The sequence below is a fragment of the Takifugu rubripes genome, chromosome 18 (genome assembly GCF_901000725.2).
Source record: "Takifugu rubripes chromosome 18, fTakRub1.2, whole genome shotgun sequence".
Taxonomy (NCBI): Eukaryota; Metazoa; Chordata; class Actinopteri; order Tetraodontiformes; family Tetraodontidae; genus Takifugu; species Takifugu rubripes.
Window position 1 is genome coordinate 5,548,914 of NC_042302.1, and position 12,755 is coordinate 5,561,668.

The following is a 12,755-nucleotide window of genomic DNA, read 5'->3' on the forward strand; positions in this document are numbered from 1 at the left end:
AAATAACGTAAAAAAACAAACGCATGAATGTGACTGATGTTCCGAGTCGGCGTGCAGGCCCATAACTAATTAAATCGGTGATTTCTGAAGCACAAAAGAAGTTGGGCCACAGTTTGACTTAAATTAACAAAAGAAACAACGAGAGAGGGGGAACGAAAGCTGTACACTTAAGACAAGTGTCAATTTTTCATTTTGTTCTCTCTGAGCCTCCAAATAAAAGGTTCAAAACTGAACTGTGGGTGACTGGACTTGTACCCGTTCATTAGCAGCCGAGGGTCACCCCTCCCCCCCGCAATCAATGAATAAACAAGGTGACATTGATGCTGGGTGAAGGCTTTGATTAGCTTTCTGCCTTACCTGAGGCCAGAATTTAATAAACTGGGGGTGTGGGCGGGTGATATGTGGCCGGGGGCTGCGTTCGCTAACGAGCTTTATGAAACCACGCGTGATTTCGCTTCAAGTCGACCCTTTGTTTCACCGTCTGCTTGGCTTTTTCTCCCGGTTTCAATCTTCTCAGTGCCAAAAGCTGACATGTCATACATCCCTTCCCGTTCAAAGTTCCCAACCTGCCAAGTGTGCTCAGAAATGTACTTGGTCCTCCCATTTTATCAAGTGCATACCAGACATACTTGTTATGCTTTGACAGCTACATCTCCCACAATGCACCTTGGCCAGGCAAGAGCAGCAGCAACGGCGGAAAACGTGCAATTTAAAGAAAGGACATCTAAGTATGTACTCGAGAACTTCACAAGACGGTGCTGGCATCCTCTGAATGAACAAACAGGCTCTCATTATGAGAATTATGAGACACCGCTGCCCCCTGAAGTGGAACACAACTTATGAATTCTGTGTTTTCGGCCCACGGGCTCGGACTACAGACCAGCAGATGCCTGTGCTAATGTGCACTGCTGCAGTAATGGAGATTACCAGTGCGGTTTGCTAGGCGCCCCTCGGTGACGGCAGGGGCAGGGGTGGACAGTTCTTCGTCTTCGTCTTCATATTCTTCCCATTCTTCGTAGAGCTCGTTGCTGGAGAGCAGAACGCGGTCTGAAGCGTTTTCCCTCTCCGTAACTGGGGCAGATCCGTCTGGATCCACGGATTTTACCAGAAACTTGTATTCCAAACCTGGATTAACGACAACAGAGGCAATTATGAGTTTTTCCTGGCTGGTCATTAACTTGATGTTGGCTTCATCGGTGGGTGACAACAGCTGACAATGGCTGCTGGGAGACGGTCCAAATCTGGACTGGGGAGAAACCAGGAGAGCCAAAGACCTTCTGACCCGGGAGGGAAAGCTCCAGTTCCCCGAGTCCAGAACTGAGATTTCCGTTTCGCTACATTTGATCTGTTTTCATCCTTTAAATTGTAAATATGCCAGAATTTCCACCAGTGGCAAATGAAAGAACAAATGATCTTAAAAGTGTGGACGGATTCTGAGGCGTCCCAGTTAATGGTGGTCGTGTGTCTGTGAATGGTTCTGCTGGTGCTGGCCTCATGGTGTGTGTTCCTCTGAGAGAACACAACAGATGGCGCAACACACACGGGTGCCATGCCGCTGCCACGAGAGCACACACACGCACACACACACTCACACACACACACACACACACACACACACACACACACACACACACACACACACACACACACACACACACACACACACACACACACACACACACACACACACACACACTCACACACACACACACACACACACACGCACACACACACTCACACACACACACACACACACACACACACACACACACACACACTCACACACACACACACACACACACACACAAACACGCCTACACGCTATACAAGTCTGTCTAGAAACAAATGTTTATCCATTTTTGGGGGGGCAACTGTAGTAAATAACCTGATAGGAACGCTGAAATAAATCTTACCACATTTTTGTACCACCTCCTGGGTGACGAGCTCCTTCACTTCTTCAGCCTGAAAGAACATTTCATTCACAAATTATGTCACATTCCAGTTTGTGAGTAAATGTTGAGTGTTATAGACAGTCGACGTACAGAGAGTCCAGGTTCCCCCTTCTCCCCTTTAGCTCCTTCAGTGCCATCTGTACCCTACAATGAAAACATTTTATTTTTAAAATTCTATGTACACAGTAAAAAGGGTATTGATCTGTTATTGTACTAAGCTGGACCTTAAAGAACATTAACTGTATCAAGTATAGTGACTATAGTGCAGATTTTCCGCCCCCTGGTGACTGACTGCAGTAATACCTGAAGAGCTGCCTGTTTGTGTTTGTGGTTTGGTTTTAAATTGTGATAAAAGATTAAAAACAGGAAGTGAGATGATTGCTAACTTTGGGGCTTCTGGGAAGGAACAAGAAATTTTCCCCCAGCAACAGTGACTCTCACCGTCTCTCCTTTAAGTCCAGGGGTCCCGGGTCCTCCTCTATCGCAGGGCTTGGATTTGCCCCTTCTGCCCCTCTGCCCCTGTATGACAACAGACAGAAAACACACTGAGCAGTGTGATCGCATACCAATACAAAGCTAAGCTACCAAAACGCTACGTAGATTGGAAAATCCTCATTAGAGGTTTGCCGCCGCTCTTCGTCACCACTGAAGGAATGGTAATCATAGCTGAAAGGCTCTAATTGAATAAGATATTAGTTGAAAGCTGCAGACAGAAATAGATGTGTGTGTGTGTTTGTGTGTGTGTGTGTGTGTGAGTTTGTTTTAATAAGGACACAGCTCTGTTGTGCTGAAGAGGACATGTTGCCAGTTTCTTTCTTAAAGACACAGAGCGGTGATAACTGTAATCAAGCTCACCCCTCTGCTCATTGAGTTCTGTTCTGTCACTCTTCTTTTGGTCTAAATTAGTTGAAATAAATGTCTTCATTTAACCTCTAACACATTTCTTTTTAGGACGACGACAGACGTACATGCAGTATATAGAACACTAAGATAGCAGCTGTCATTAACAGAGTTCTGGATCAAGCTAAGCTAAATTAGCCATCAGACAGGTCTTTTTTCCATATTATTACATGGAAAACACCTTAGGTCCTGGGTCCCCAGGGTGTCCTGGCGGTCCAGATGGTCCTCTATCGCCATCCCTCCCTGGAATTCCAGCTGATCCCTTAAACCCTGGGAAGCCTGGAAAACCAGGAACCCCCTGGGGGGACAAAAAGATGATTGAGAACAGCAATGAACCTGAGTATGAAGGTGGAAGACCTATAACAGGTGATACTCACCCGCTCTCCTTTCACTCCTTGAATGCCCTCTACGCCGTTGATGCCTCCTTCACCTTCATCACCCTAAAGAGATGCAAACTAGATTTATTTATCTGCTAGGATAAGAAAGGTGTGGTCGGTTTACCTTTGCAGTTTTACCTTTTTCCCCGTGGGTCCGATCAGTCCAGGTGTGCCAGGGTTGCCAGGTGATCCTGTGTTTCCCTGATTTAAAAGGTTATCGGTGTTACTAAAAGAGCTTCCTCATCGTGCACATGCTGATTTTTGAGGTTAAACCTTTTCTCCAGCCAGGCCTGGACTCCCAATGCGCCCAGGTAAACCCCTGAAACCCTATAAAACAAATAACTTTTAACTTCTGCCGATAACCCAAAACCGTCAGACTTAAACCGCAGCACCTTCTTGCCCTTCCCCCCTTGGTCCCCTGGCAAACCCGGTTCTCCTTTATCTCCCTGTAAAAGAAAACAGAACACAAAAAAACCCAACTAAAACCAAGAAACTTTTATAATAACTCTACAATGTTGATTTCTACCTGAAAGCCCCTCAGGCCGTGCAGCCCCAGGTCTCCTTTGTCCCCTTTGACCCCGTCCACGCCGTTTCCCCCGTTGTTACCCTAAAATCGCAACACGGCGTCAGTCTCCAAACTTGACCTTTGCCTCCACAAAGCATGTGTTTATGTCCTACTTTACCCTGATGCCATCGATTCCCGGCTCTCCCAGTTCCCCCTACAAGTGAAGAAGACAGTATTTCAGACGGCTCCACATTCAGAGTACTGAAGGGTCCGCGCCTATCTCACCTTCTGGCCCACTGGACCTCGCGCTCCGAAGCGACCCAGCGTGCCTTTGATTCCTGCTTCACCTTTTATACCCTTTAAAAACACATTTTATCCAGAGTCATGCTTTGCGGGCGCTTCGATACCACGGCGGACTGTCAAAGTCACGGGTTTTTTCCCAATACCTTGACTCCGGGAGGACCGTCTTCACCCTTTTCTCCTTTATCTCCATCAAAACCAGGCGGACCGCGCTCACCCTGAAGCAAAACAGTTGCAAACTTTAAAATCCTGAAAGTCCATCCGTCCAACATGGATTCCGAGAACACGTCCAGCCAAGTGTTCTGACATCAGCGTGCGAGCGCTCGGCACCAGGATTGATCCTTCAGTCCGATATCGTTGCTCTACCTGCTTGATTTTCCCCTGGTAAACATTGGAAAACAGTCTGAGTAAAAACAACTTCAAAGCTCTCACCAGGTCTCCTTTAGAACCTTTATATCCACGGGGTCCTTGGATCTGAAGCACACTCCCCTGCAGGAGGGGATGAGACATGCGCTGAGGTGAGAAACATGCACGCTCCCGATGTTGTGCGATTCTTTGCACCGAAGCGGCTGTGTACCGTCGGTTTAGATGCTCTGATTTGAGGAAAATGGACGTACCCTGTCTCCCTTGACTCCCAGCAGTCCTCGCTCCCCCTTCAAAAGAGACATTCCTCAGACATTGTTTCAATTCCTAATCATCAGAAGCAGTTCGGAGGCCTCGCATCGGCTTAATTAAAGGTCATCCACCTCTGAAAACAACATTAGTGGCGTTTGACAGGAGAGCGTTCGAGACGCTGGTCCCGGAAGACAAACGCGATGGCATTCAGAGGCGGTTCCGATTCTATCGCCACCACGCAGGCCAGGCTGGCTTCACAGTAAATCAAATTGGCTGTCTCGGGATGTGAAAAGGAGTCAAAGTTCTGCCGCCATTCGCACCTCGCCGCTGACGCAAACGTTTCCGTGGAACGTGAGTGAAGGTGAAGCGCGTCTGGGAGCGTCCAGACGAGCGAGTTCAGGAGAATCAGGAGAAAAAGCCTCTTACCCGTTCACCTTTGATGCCACGGAATCCTCTCGTACCCTTGGAAAAAAGAAAAAAAACAATCAATAATACAGATTTTAACCACAGGTGAACCTAATTTTAATGGAATGTGATTACAATAGATCTACTGCTGATCTAGAAACCAAAATACGTATTTAATCATAAACTGGAGTTGACTTACAGGTAATCCAGGTGATCCTTTCCCACCTGGAGTGCCTATTACACCCTAAATATAAAAGAAAATGCACAGAACACACGACTCAGACGGCGCTTTGTAGCTAAAAATGAACCTATGTTAATAAAGATTACCTTTCTGCCTGGAAAACCAGCCAAGCCTTGAGGTCCAGGCTCTCCAGGAACACTCTCCCCCTGATTTAAACACAATGATTGATCAAAGATAATTTATTATTAGTCTGTCATTACATTTTAATAACCGCTTTTGTACCTTGACTCCTTTGGCTCCAGAAACACCAGGTGGACCCTTAAATACAGAATATAAAATGTCTTTTATGGATTAGATAAATCACTAATTCCAGTCATCATTTGGGCCTTCAGACTTCTTACTTGAGGTCCTGCTGCTCCTCGAGGTCCTGGAGCTCCAGGTGACCCGTTCTTCCCTCTTTTCCCCCGCTCACCCTGGAAGAAAATTACAAAACATCCACAGATGATCAGCAAAACCTGTGTAAACGTAGTGATTCCATCTCCAAGTACTTTGATAAGATTAAAATGAGTGGAGTTATGCTACGCTACATCGCGCGTAACCACCTACTTCTCTTCCCATCTCTCCTCGGTCACCCGGGGGACCTTTGGGGCCGGGGGGGCCATGGATACCCGGGATACCTGCGATCCCCTGGATGCCCTGAGCACCTGGAGGTCCTGGTTGTCCTGGTTCACCCTAACACGGAGTGACAAACGCATGACATGAAGTCAAAAGGACCGTGAAAAGGTCAATGATTTCGCAGTATTTAATTATTCGGCTCATCTATTACTTTCAAATAATTGCTTTCAAATAAAAGCTCAAATGTTTATATGCCCACAGTCTCATTGAGCCGGTGAGTCACTGGGACAATTATAAAGCCATGATGGAAACAGGGTCAATCAAGAGTCTGCAGACGCTAATTGATTTGGAAGAGACGTTACAGATGAGACAAATGTCACCTTCTGTCCCGGAGGTCCAGCCTGGCCTTCTGGACCCCTGTGACCCATGCCCGGTTCTCCCTACAAACACAAAACGCTCCCTATGATCCTCTGTGATCCATCACCCAGGAATTCCCCACTAAAATATTACAAAAACTCCCCCAGAAGTTTTTACCTTTTGGCCTTTTTCTCCAGTTTCACCCTAAAAGAAAAACAGACATCAATGAACTGCTATTTAGCTGAAACAATCCAGCACAGAGGGATTTAAAATAAAAAAAACCCCGTCAAACGTGTTCAACAGGGGGAATTATTCACGTCTGCTTTGATCTGCCGTCTCACGGTCAAACAGAAAAGTCAGGTGGCGTTACTGACAGGCGAGACGGGAGACCAGTCCTCCCAGTGCTCTGATGCCATCTCCTGAGGCACGGCTGGGAGGAGTGCGTGATATTTTTATGACCTGGTGGCACAGTTCATGCCGTGACTGTCACTGTCGCTCAGCACGTTATGACAGTGATGCTTTAAATGAGTCCGAAAAACACGCGTGAGGTGAGTAAAGTCAAACAACACATGTTTTGGTACCACCTTCTGACGGGGAAGGGGGGGGGGGGGGGGCTGATTTTGTGCAGCAGTTCCAAATTTTAGCACTTTATGCTGCTGTTTTAGTGAAACTGATCCTAAATGGTGAGGTGAAAAGCTAATTTTGCTCTTTTTCTCATTTGTGTTCACTTTAAAGTAATAACTACTGACAGGTGACAAAGCTGTCACGCGCCTTTGCTTTGCTCTGTGGTGGCCCGTCCATCAAGGTGGACAGCTGACCCCTCCATAAAGGTGGAGAAGCTCAAGAAAACAGGCCAAAGGATGAAGAACTGCTCCTACTGGTGCCATCAAGGAAGAGTTCAACTCAAGACTCATGGTCGTTATTTTATGACCTCAAATAACGAATTTTAGACGTTCGGGAAAACTAAAACAGCCTGAAAAGGTGTGTTTGGAATTTACATCATTTTGTCACTCACCTTTTCTCCTGGGTTTCCATTCTCACCTGCTTTTCCCTGTTGCCCAAAAAAACGCATCAGTCAGTGACTTAGCATCTTCTGAATCATCATCATCATCATCATCATCCTCCTCCTCATCATCATCATCATCTTCGTGTCCTTACCTTCAGGTAATAATACTCTGGGGAGTGTGGATATGGCTGTGGGCTCTCCTCGTCATAACCCCCCACTCTCCTCCTCTCCATCTCCACTCTCTTCCTCTCCCACTCCTCCCTCTGTCTCTCCATCTCCTCCCCTCCTCCACCCTCCTCAGGTTGCCCTTCATCTTCTCCGCTCGTCTCCTCCTGGTCATAAACTGGATCGGCTCCTGGTTCTTTGCCGACCCCTCTCTCTTCCACCACCCCTTCGGTGTGCGTTCCTGGCTCCCCCTCTTTATCCATGTCGGCCTCCGCGTCCCTCTTTTCTTGCCTCTGCCTCCTGAGTTGAAGGTTTGGCTTTTTTTGCTTTTACCACACAGATTAAAACATTTATCAGGCACAAAGTGATAAAAATCAATAAAGCCACCAATTTTATGATCATCACAAAAAACTTGATTGTCAAATACAGTAGAAAATATTTACATTTTCTCCTTGGTTGAGATCATTCCTCCCACCTGGAGCTCCTGGCATGAACCTCTTTGATAGAAAATATATTTAAAAAAAACATTAGTGTCCCTCTACAGCTGTCTCTCAGGCTTTGAGACGTTCACTCACCCGTGAACTGGACCTGGAGGTGCTTTTCTTCACCCTGACGCTGGCGTGAGGGACCTGTCAAGCCCCCACATTTCCATGAGCACAGTTACCAAAACAGGAACTATGATGCCAGTTGTCTTCAGCAATGTTTGACCCTAACCTGATCAATAACAACTAAATATCTATCACCCAAGAACCAGTAAGAGCCACTTCTACCTGGTCTTCTCCATTTGTTGTGATGAGCGGTAGCGGTACTGGGGCCGTCACCTGGTCAGAGAACAAAGAAAAAAACAGGAACGTTTGTGAAAAGAGTGTGAAATCGATTCCAAGAAGATTAGCAAAGACCATAATTAACATCCCGTTATCAAAAACAACCATTATGCGTGCCAGCTCAGCTGAAAACCAGGTAGATCATAAACCAAAAACTAGCTGTTGCATGAGGGAATACCACATTGTTCTGCCTGTTTAGGCTCCTCACATAACTGTAGGACTCTACCAATGTCAGATTAAGGCCTATGATCACCATCGCCATGGTGATGCAATGTCCTCCATCGTTTCCTGATTGCTGTTGGCAGCTTGCAGAAGGCTAAGCAGGCTGAACTTTTCACCAACTGTCCTCTTAATTCACCAGCACATGCATGATTTATCAGTATATCACATCAGTAGAGTGAAAATGACGTCATACATTCAGGAAAAAATCACTTCCTCTGTCTGGGGAGGCTGTAAAATGGTGACTGGTGGATGCTTCCTCTCCAGGGTTTCCTGTTTCATCCTGCAAAGACAGAACAAATAAGCAGAATTCACCAGGAGACTGGACTACAGCCACCTTCCTTGGCTTCCTATCAGAATAAAGTCTTGCCACAGTCACTGGATTTACAGAATTACCAATTTTTGATCCAACGGCGGCACAAATGTTTGGAAACGAAGGTGCCAGTGGTTAAAACCATATTCATCATCAACCCAACAGAATCAGATGCTGTTTAAAGAGGGTTAAATGAGGTCGTCTAAATGAACATTTCCCCCTTTGATGAAATAAATTGAATGGCGCCCTGCAGATAATCTGGGGAGCAGAGGCAGTGGGCTGAAATGACTAATTTGATTTTAATAATCATTTCAGATAGTGGGTGTGCCATTAACCAGCTCTCTGCTTGTGATTATGAGCCTGACAGGTCTGCTAATAAAGTAGTAACACCCACCACAACAGCTCTCCAAATCGGTAACAACGCCACGTCACATTAAAACGAAAGTTTCCCGCAGTTCCCAGATTAGTCACTCATTGCGGCGGCTGCCCACCTCATACTCGTATTCTTCCTCCTCCTCCTCCTCCTCGTCTTGCTTGTCCTCTTTGCTTGTCTTTAAAGATGGGAGACATGACAATAATGAGATAAAGATACCGCAGCGCGTCATAATTTGTCATTCGTGGCAGCGGCGGGATCAGAGAATAGCCGAGTGATGAGGAGCCAGAGAGCCGAAGCTGCGGTCGATGTGATGAGAAGCACACTGACACGGGGAGAAACGCGTGCTTATAGCCTCTAAAGCGTGAGTTATTGTTAGTTTATGATGAAAGATTTTAGCTACAAAGCATTTTTCTTTCTGTATTGCAGAATCCTAAAATTCTGCAGGGTGGGGCTTCGTTGTGTTAGTGTTATGGATGAGTCTGACCCCTTTAGGGACATTTACCAGGCGTTGCCTCTGCCTCTTAGGTCGTCCCTTATTTCTGTTGCCCTGGTTAAAAAGTTGGAGGTTTAAGAGACAGAAAACAACGGATTTTCATGCATCAGATGATCAAGTATGAAAAAATTCAGATATGAGTAAATATATATATATATATATTTAATAAAACACAATGTTGACAGAAAGACGTTAACAATAAACAATAATTTATTAATGGATTTCGGTTATAGCTCATTTATTGTTAAAAAACCAGTATATTAATAAATATATATGTAAATATTGTAGTGGGTCCCCCTCCATGGGTTGAGCTGTTATGTTTCTACGGTTACCCTGATGGACAGAAAGGCTGAAAATTGATCATGTAATTTCATTTCCAGTGATTACTCCTTAGTAAGTCTAAAAGCCAACAACTGAACCTGATTGAACCCGTGGGAACCAATTTTGTTCCCTGACAGCCATCTTAGACTAACATAGAGTTTAAGGAGGTTTGAGGCAGGTATCAAGGTACCTTAAAGTTAGACCCAAATCAATGTAGTTGTAAAGGAATCAGCTGCATGAAAGTAAGCTAATTTATGTTTAAATTGTCTTTTTGGGGTGACTGAAACATGTGAGATCACTGGTGCAGCGTTACCTTCCCGCGCTCTCTGTTCTTCTTCTTTTGTCCCTTCTCCAAAGAGACTTCTGGACTGAGCAAAACCGTCTCCGCCAAGATTTCTGGTAACTCTGAAACAGTCTGAATAATTTAAGAATTTCAGGACATTTGAGAGCCAATAAACAATTAGCGTGTTCGTTTTCTCCTTACCTCCCGGGTGAAGGGAGGGTTTGAAGTAGAACCGATGACATTGAGAGATGCTCTGTCTCTGTCCCCGTTGGCTGAATCCTTAAAACTGGATCTGTTAAACTCACCTCCGTCAAGGTGCTGCTCGGCATTCTGGGTGATGGGAGGCTGTAATGTAGGAGCCGCGGCGGCGGGGCCCTTGACACCAGTTAAAAAGGTGATGAGCTGCATTCATAAACATGAATTCAGACAGAAAGGAACTCAGGTATCAGACCCGCCACTCACGAAGGGCAAAGGCAGCTGTCCTTTTAAACCGTAGCCCTCTGTCGCGTGTAACTCCGACAGCTGCTGGCCGCCGACGTGAAACTTTCCTGAACTCTGAAATATAGAATTTCCCCGCCTTTGAGCTGGGTTTCGTATCCTTTTTATGATGTGAACGACTTAAAGTTTGAAACGAGTTCATAAAAGAGTGCCCAGGAAGTATGAGCTGCAGAGCTAGCTGGCTTGACTTACAGCGTACTCGCTGATGACGTTGGAGGTGCGGGTTTCTGCCGTTTCCTTTGTTTTCCTGGCTCCGAGCGAGTCCTCTGTTCCGTCCTGCAGCAGCCTGTCGATCAAAGCCTTCAGCAACGACAGCTGAGAGAGCGAAAATGGTCTTACTGACAGGATGGAGCGGAGACGGCGAGAGGAATCCTGCAATATTCATCAGTTGCCCCCAGCTCACCCTGATGCCGTAGGCTTCAAACATCATTTCGATGTCCTGTGGAAGATGGAAAACAAATTGCTGCACCCGCTTGAGCGTATTAGGGCAGCATTAGGGAGGTTTGACGCACCTTCATCTCTATAGATTTTCCCGGAGTTCCGGCATCTCCCTGCAGGAAACCAGCGCGGCCAAGAAAAAGGTCAATTCCACTTGAATACTGCGATTGATTTTTTTGTTTTTGTTTTCAGCAGAAACGTTTAACTACCTTGTCTCCTCTCAGGCCCATTTCTCCTTTATCCCCCTAAAAAATCAGACAGGCCAGCAGGAGCAAATATGACATTTCAATTATACCTTGAGTGTAAACAGCTTTACCATCGTACCTTCAACCCTGGCGCCCCCTAAACACAGAAGCAGAGGACATTCTGCCATTATTGAGGGGCTGTATGGAGCCGGAGTGTAAACATGTGACTCACAGTAGCTCCTGGAGGGCCCATTGGGATTGGGAATGCTTGTCGGATATCATCAAGCGTGGCGCCCTGCATTCATTTAAACAATATTAAGGTTAAGATTGTTCTGCTGTGATCATTTTCCAGAAAAGGACCACAATTTACCTCTGGAGTGACAAGCACCTGTTTGCCAGGCAAACCTGGGGGACCTGGTTCTCCCTTATTCCCCTGTTGCAAAAAAATGAAAAGTTTAAAACTTACAACCTCTAAATTTAGGAGTTTTGTTTCTCCGAAACACTTACATCTGCGCCCGCCTCGCCCCTCTCGCCCTGAAAGCCCCCCCCCAAAAAAGGAAGATTGGAACTTGAACTGGCTTCACGAGTGCATTTGTCGGCCGTATTCGATTTTAAAGACCTTTTTTCCGATCTCTCCCTTTGGTCCTCTCTCACCCTGTGGAAAGAAAACAAATGACACCACTGTGCAGTCTGTCGCTCTCCAAGGTGCTGATCATCCTGACGACAACAGGAAGTCACGGGCCGATCCCATTAGATGACTGAAAGATGCTCTTAGAATGTAACTAACAGGTGTAATTACATTACATTTGCTATTTAAACAATGTTGATGGCTGAGCAGGAAAACAACAAAAACACTAAGACATATGAGCCGGTGCTCGGTGTCATTTGGCCCTAATTGCTCCTTACATCTTGTCCTGGCTGGCCTCTCTTCCCATCAATGCCAGGTCTACCCTGTAGAATATAGGAAATCAGTCAGTTACAGCAGGGGTGGACAAATCCAGTCCCCAACGCCTGAGTCAAGCCGGGTTTTGAGTCCTACCAGGTAGGCAAGCTTTCATCTGGGGTCCCACTGCCCTTGGTGAAAGCGTTTTGCAGTAGGACACAAAACCCGGCTTGTATGTGGCCCTCAGGACCTGGATGTGTCCACCCCTGATTATTGACAGCAGGCCTGATCCAACCAGGTTATATTCAGCGTGACACTCACGGGAGTTCCTGGTAATCCAGGCATTCCGACAATCCCGAGTCGACCCTGCTCTCCCCTGTCCCCCTTCTACACACACACACACACACACACGCACACACACACACACATTCATAGGTGCTTCATTCCTCTCATCCATCACCAGGATTTGGCTGCACTCACCTGTCCAGGTCCTCCTTTCTGTCCCTGCTCCCCCTGCGTTCATCAGAAAACATCTTGTGAGCAA

The 12,755-nt window shown here is 46.2% G+C and overlaps 1 protein-coding gene across 1 annotated transcript in view; it reads right to left on the reverse strand.

Moving 5' to 3' along the window:
* The window catches only part of col7a1l (collagen type VII alpha 1-like), a 33,996-nt gene that overhangs the window by 1,211 nt on the left and 20,030 nt on the right, over positions 1–12,755 (reverse strand). Inside the window, exons 58-103 of the mRNA XM_029825331.1 lie at positions 12,692–12,724; positions 12,533–12,598; positions 12,235–12,279; positions 11,948–11,983; positions 11,836–11,862; positions 11,699–11,761; positions 11,561–11,623; positions 11,468–11,485; positions 11,353–11,388; positions 11,218–11,256; positions 11,109–11,144; positions 10,898–11,020; positions 10,670–10,762; positions 10,409–10,582; positions 10,238–10,339; positions 9,613–9,657; positions 9,226–9,285; positions 8,618–8,704; positions 8,149–8,199; positions 7,954–8,007; positions 7,822–7,875; positions 7,366–7,704; positions 7,223–7,258; positions 6,385–6,411; positions 6,231–6,290; positions 5,842–5,967; positions 5,637–5,708; positions 5,518–5,553; positions 5,382–5,441; positions 5,254–5,298; positions 5,076–5,111; positions 4,652–4,687; positions 4,467–4,523; positions 4,181–4,252; positions 4,020–4,091; positions 3,913–3,948; positions 3,756–3,836; positions 3,622–3,675; positions 3,503–3,556; positions 3,368–3,430; positions 3,230–3,292; positions 3,034–3,150; positions 2,394–2,471; positions 2,043–2,096; positions 1,914–1,962; positions 928–1,125 (exon numbers count right to left, since the gene is read on the reverse strand). Coding sequence (XP_029681191.1) covers positions 928–1,125; positions 1,914–1,962; positions 2,043–2,096; positions 2,394–2,471; positions 3,034–3,150; positions 3,230–3,292; positions 3,368–3,430; positions 3,503–3,556; positions 3,622–3,675; positions 3,756–3,836; positions 3,913–3,948; positions 4,020–4,091; positions 4,181–4,252; positions 4,467–4,523; positions 4,652–4,687; positions 5,076–5,111; positions 5,254–5,298; positions 5,382–5,441; positions 5,518–5,553; positions 5,637–5,708; positions 5,842–5,967; positions 6,231–6,290; positions 6,385–6,411; positions 7,223–7,258; positions 7,366–7,704; positions 7,822–7,875; positions 7,954–8,007; positions 8,149–8,199; positions 8,618–8,704; positions 9,226–9,285; positions 9,613–9,657; positions 10,238–10,339; positions 10,409–10,582; positions 10,670–10,762; positions 10,898–11,020; positions 11,109–11,144; positions 11,218–11,256; positions 11,353–11,388; positions 11,468–11,485; positions 11,561–11,623; positions 11,699–11,761; positions 11,836–11,862; positions 11,948–11,983; positions 12,235–12,279; positions 12,533–12,598; positions 12,692–12,724 — 3,226 coding nt within the window. The remainder of the gene's footprint in view (positions 1–927; positions 1,126–1,913; positions 1,963–2,042; positions 2,097–2,393; positions 2,472–3,033; positions 3,151–3,229; positions 3,293–3,367; positions 3,431–3,502; positions 3,557–3,621; positions 3,676–3,755; positions 3,837–3,912; positions 3,949–4,019; positions 4,092–4,180; positions 4,253–4,466; positions 4,524–4,651; positions 4,688–5,075; positions 5,112–5,253; positions 5,299–5,381; positions 5,442–5,517; positions 5,554–5,636; positions 5,709–5,841; positions 5,968–6,230; positions 6,291–6,384; positions 6,412–7,222; positions 7,259–7,365; positions 7,705–7,821; positions 7,876–7,953; positions 8,008–8,148; positions 8,200–8,617; positions 8,705–9,225; positions 9,286–9,612; positions 9,658–10,237; positions 10,340–10,408; positions 10,583–10,669; positions 10,763–10,897; positions 11,021–11,108; positions 11,145–11,217; positions 11,257–11,352; positions 11,389–11,467; positions 11,486–11,560; positions 11,624–11,698; positions 11,762–11,835; positions 11,863–11,947; positions 11,984–12,234; positions 12,280–12,532; positions 12,599–12,691; positions 12,725–12,755) is intronic.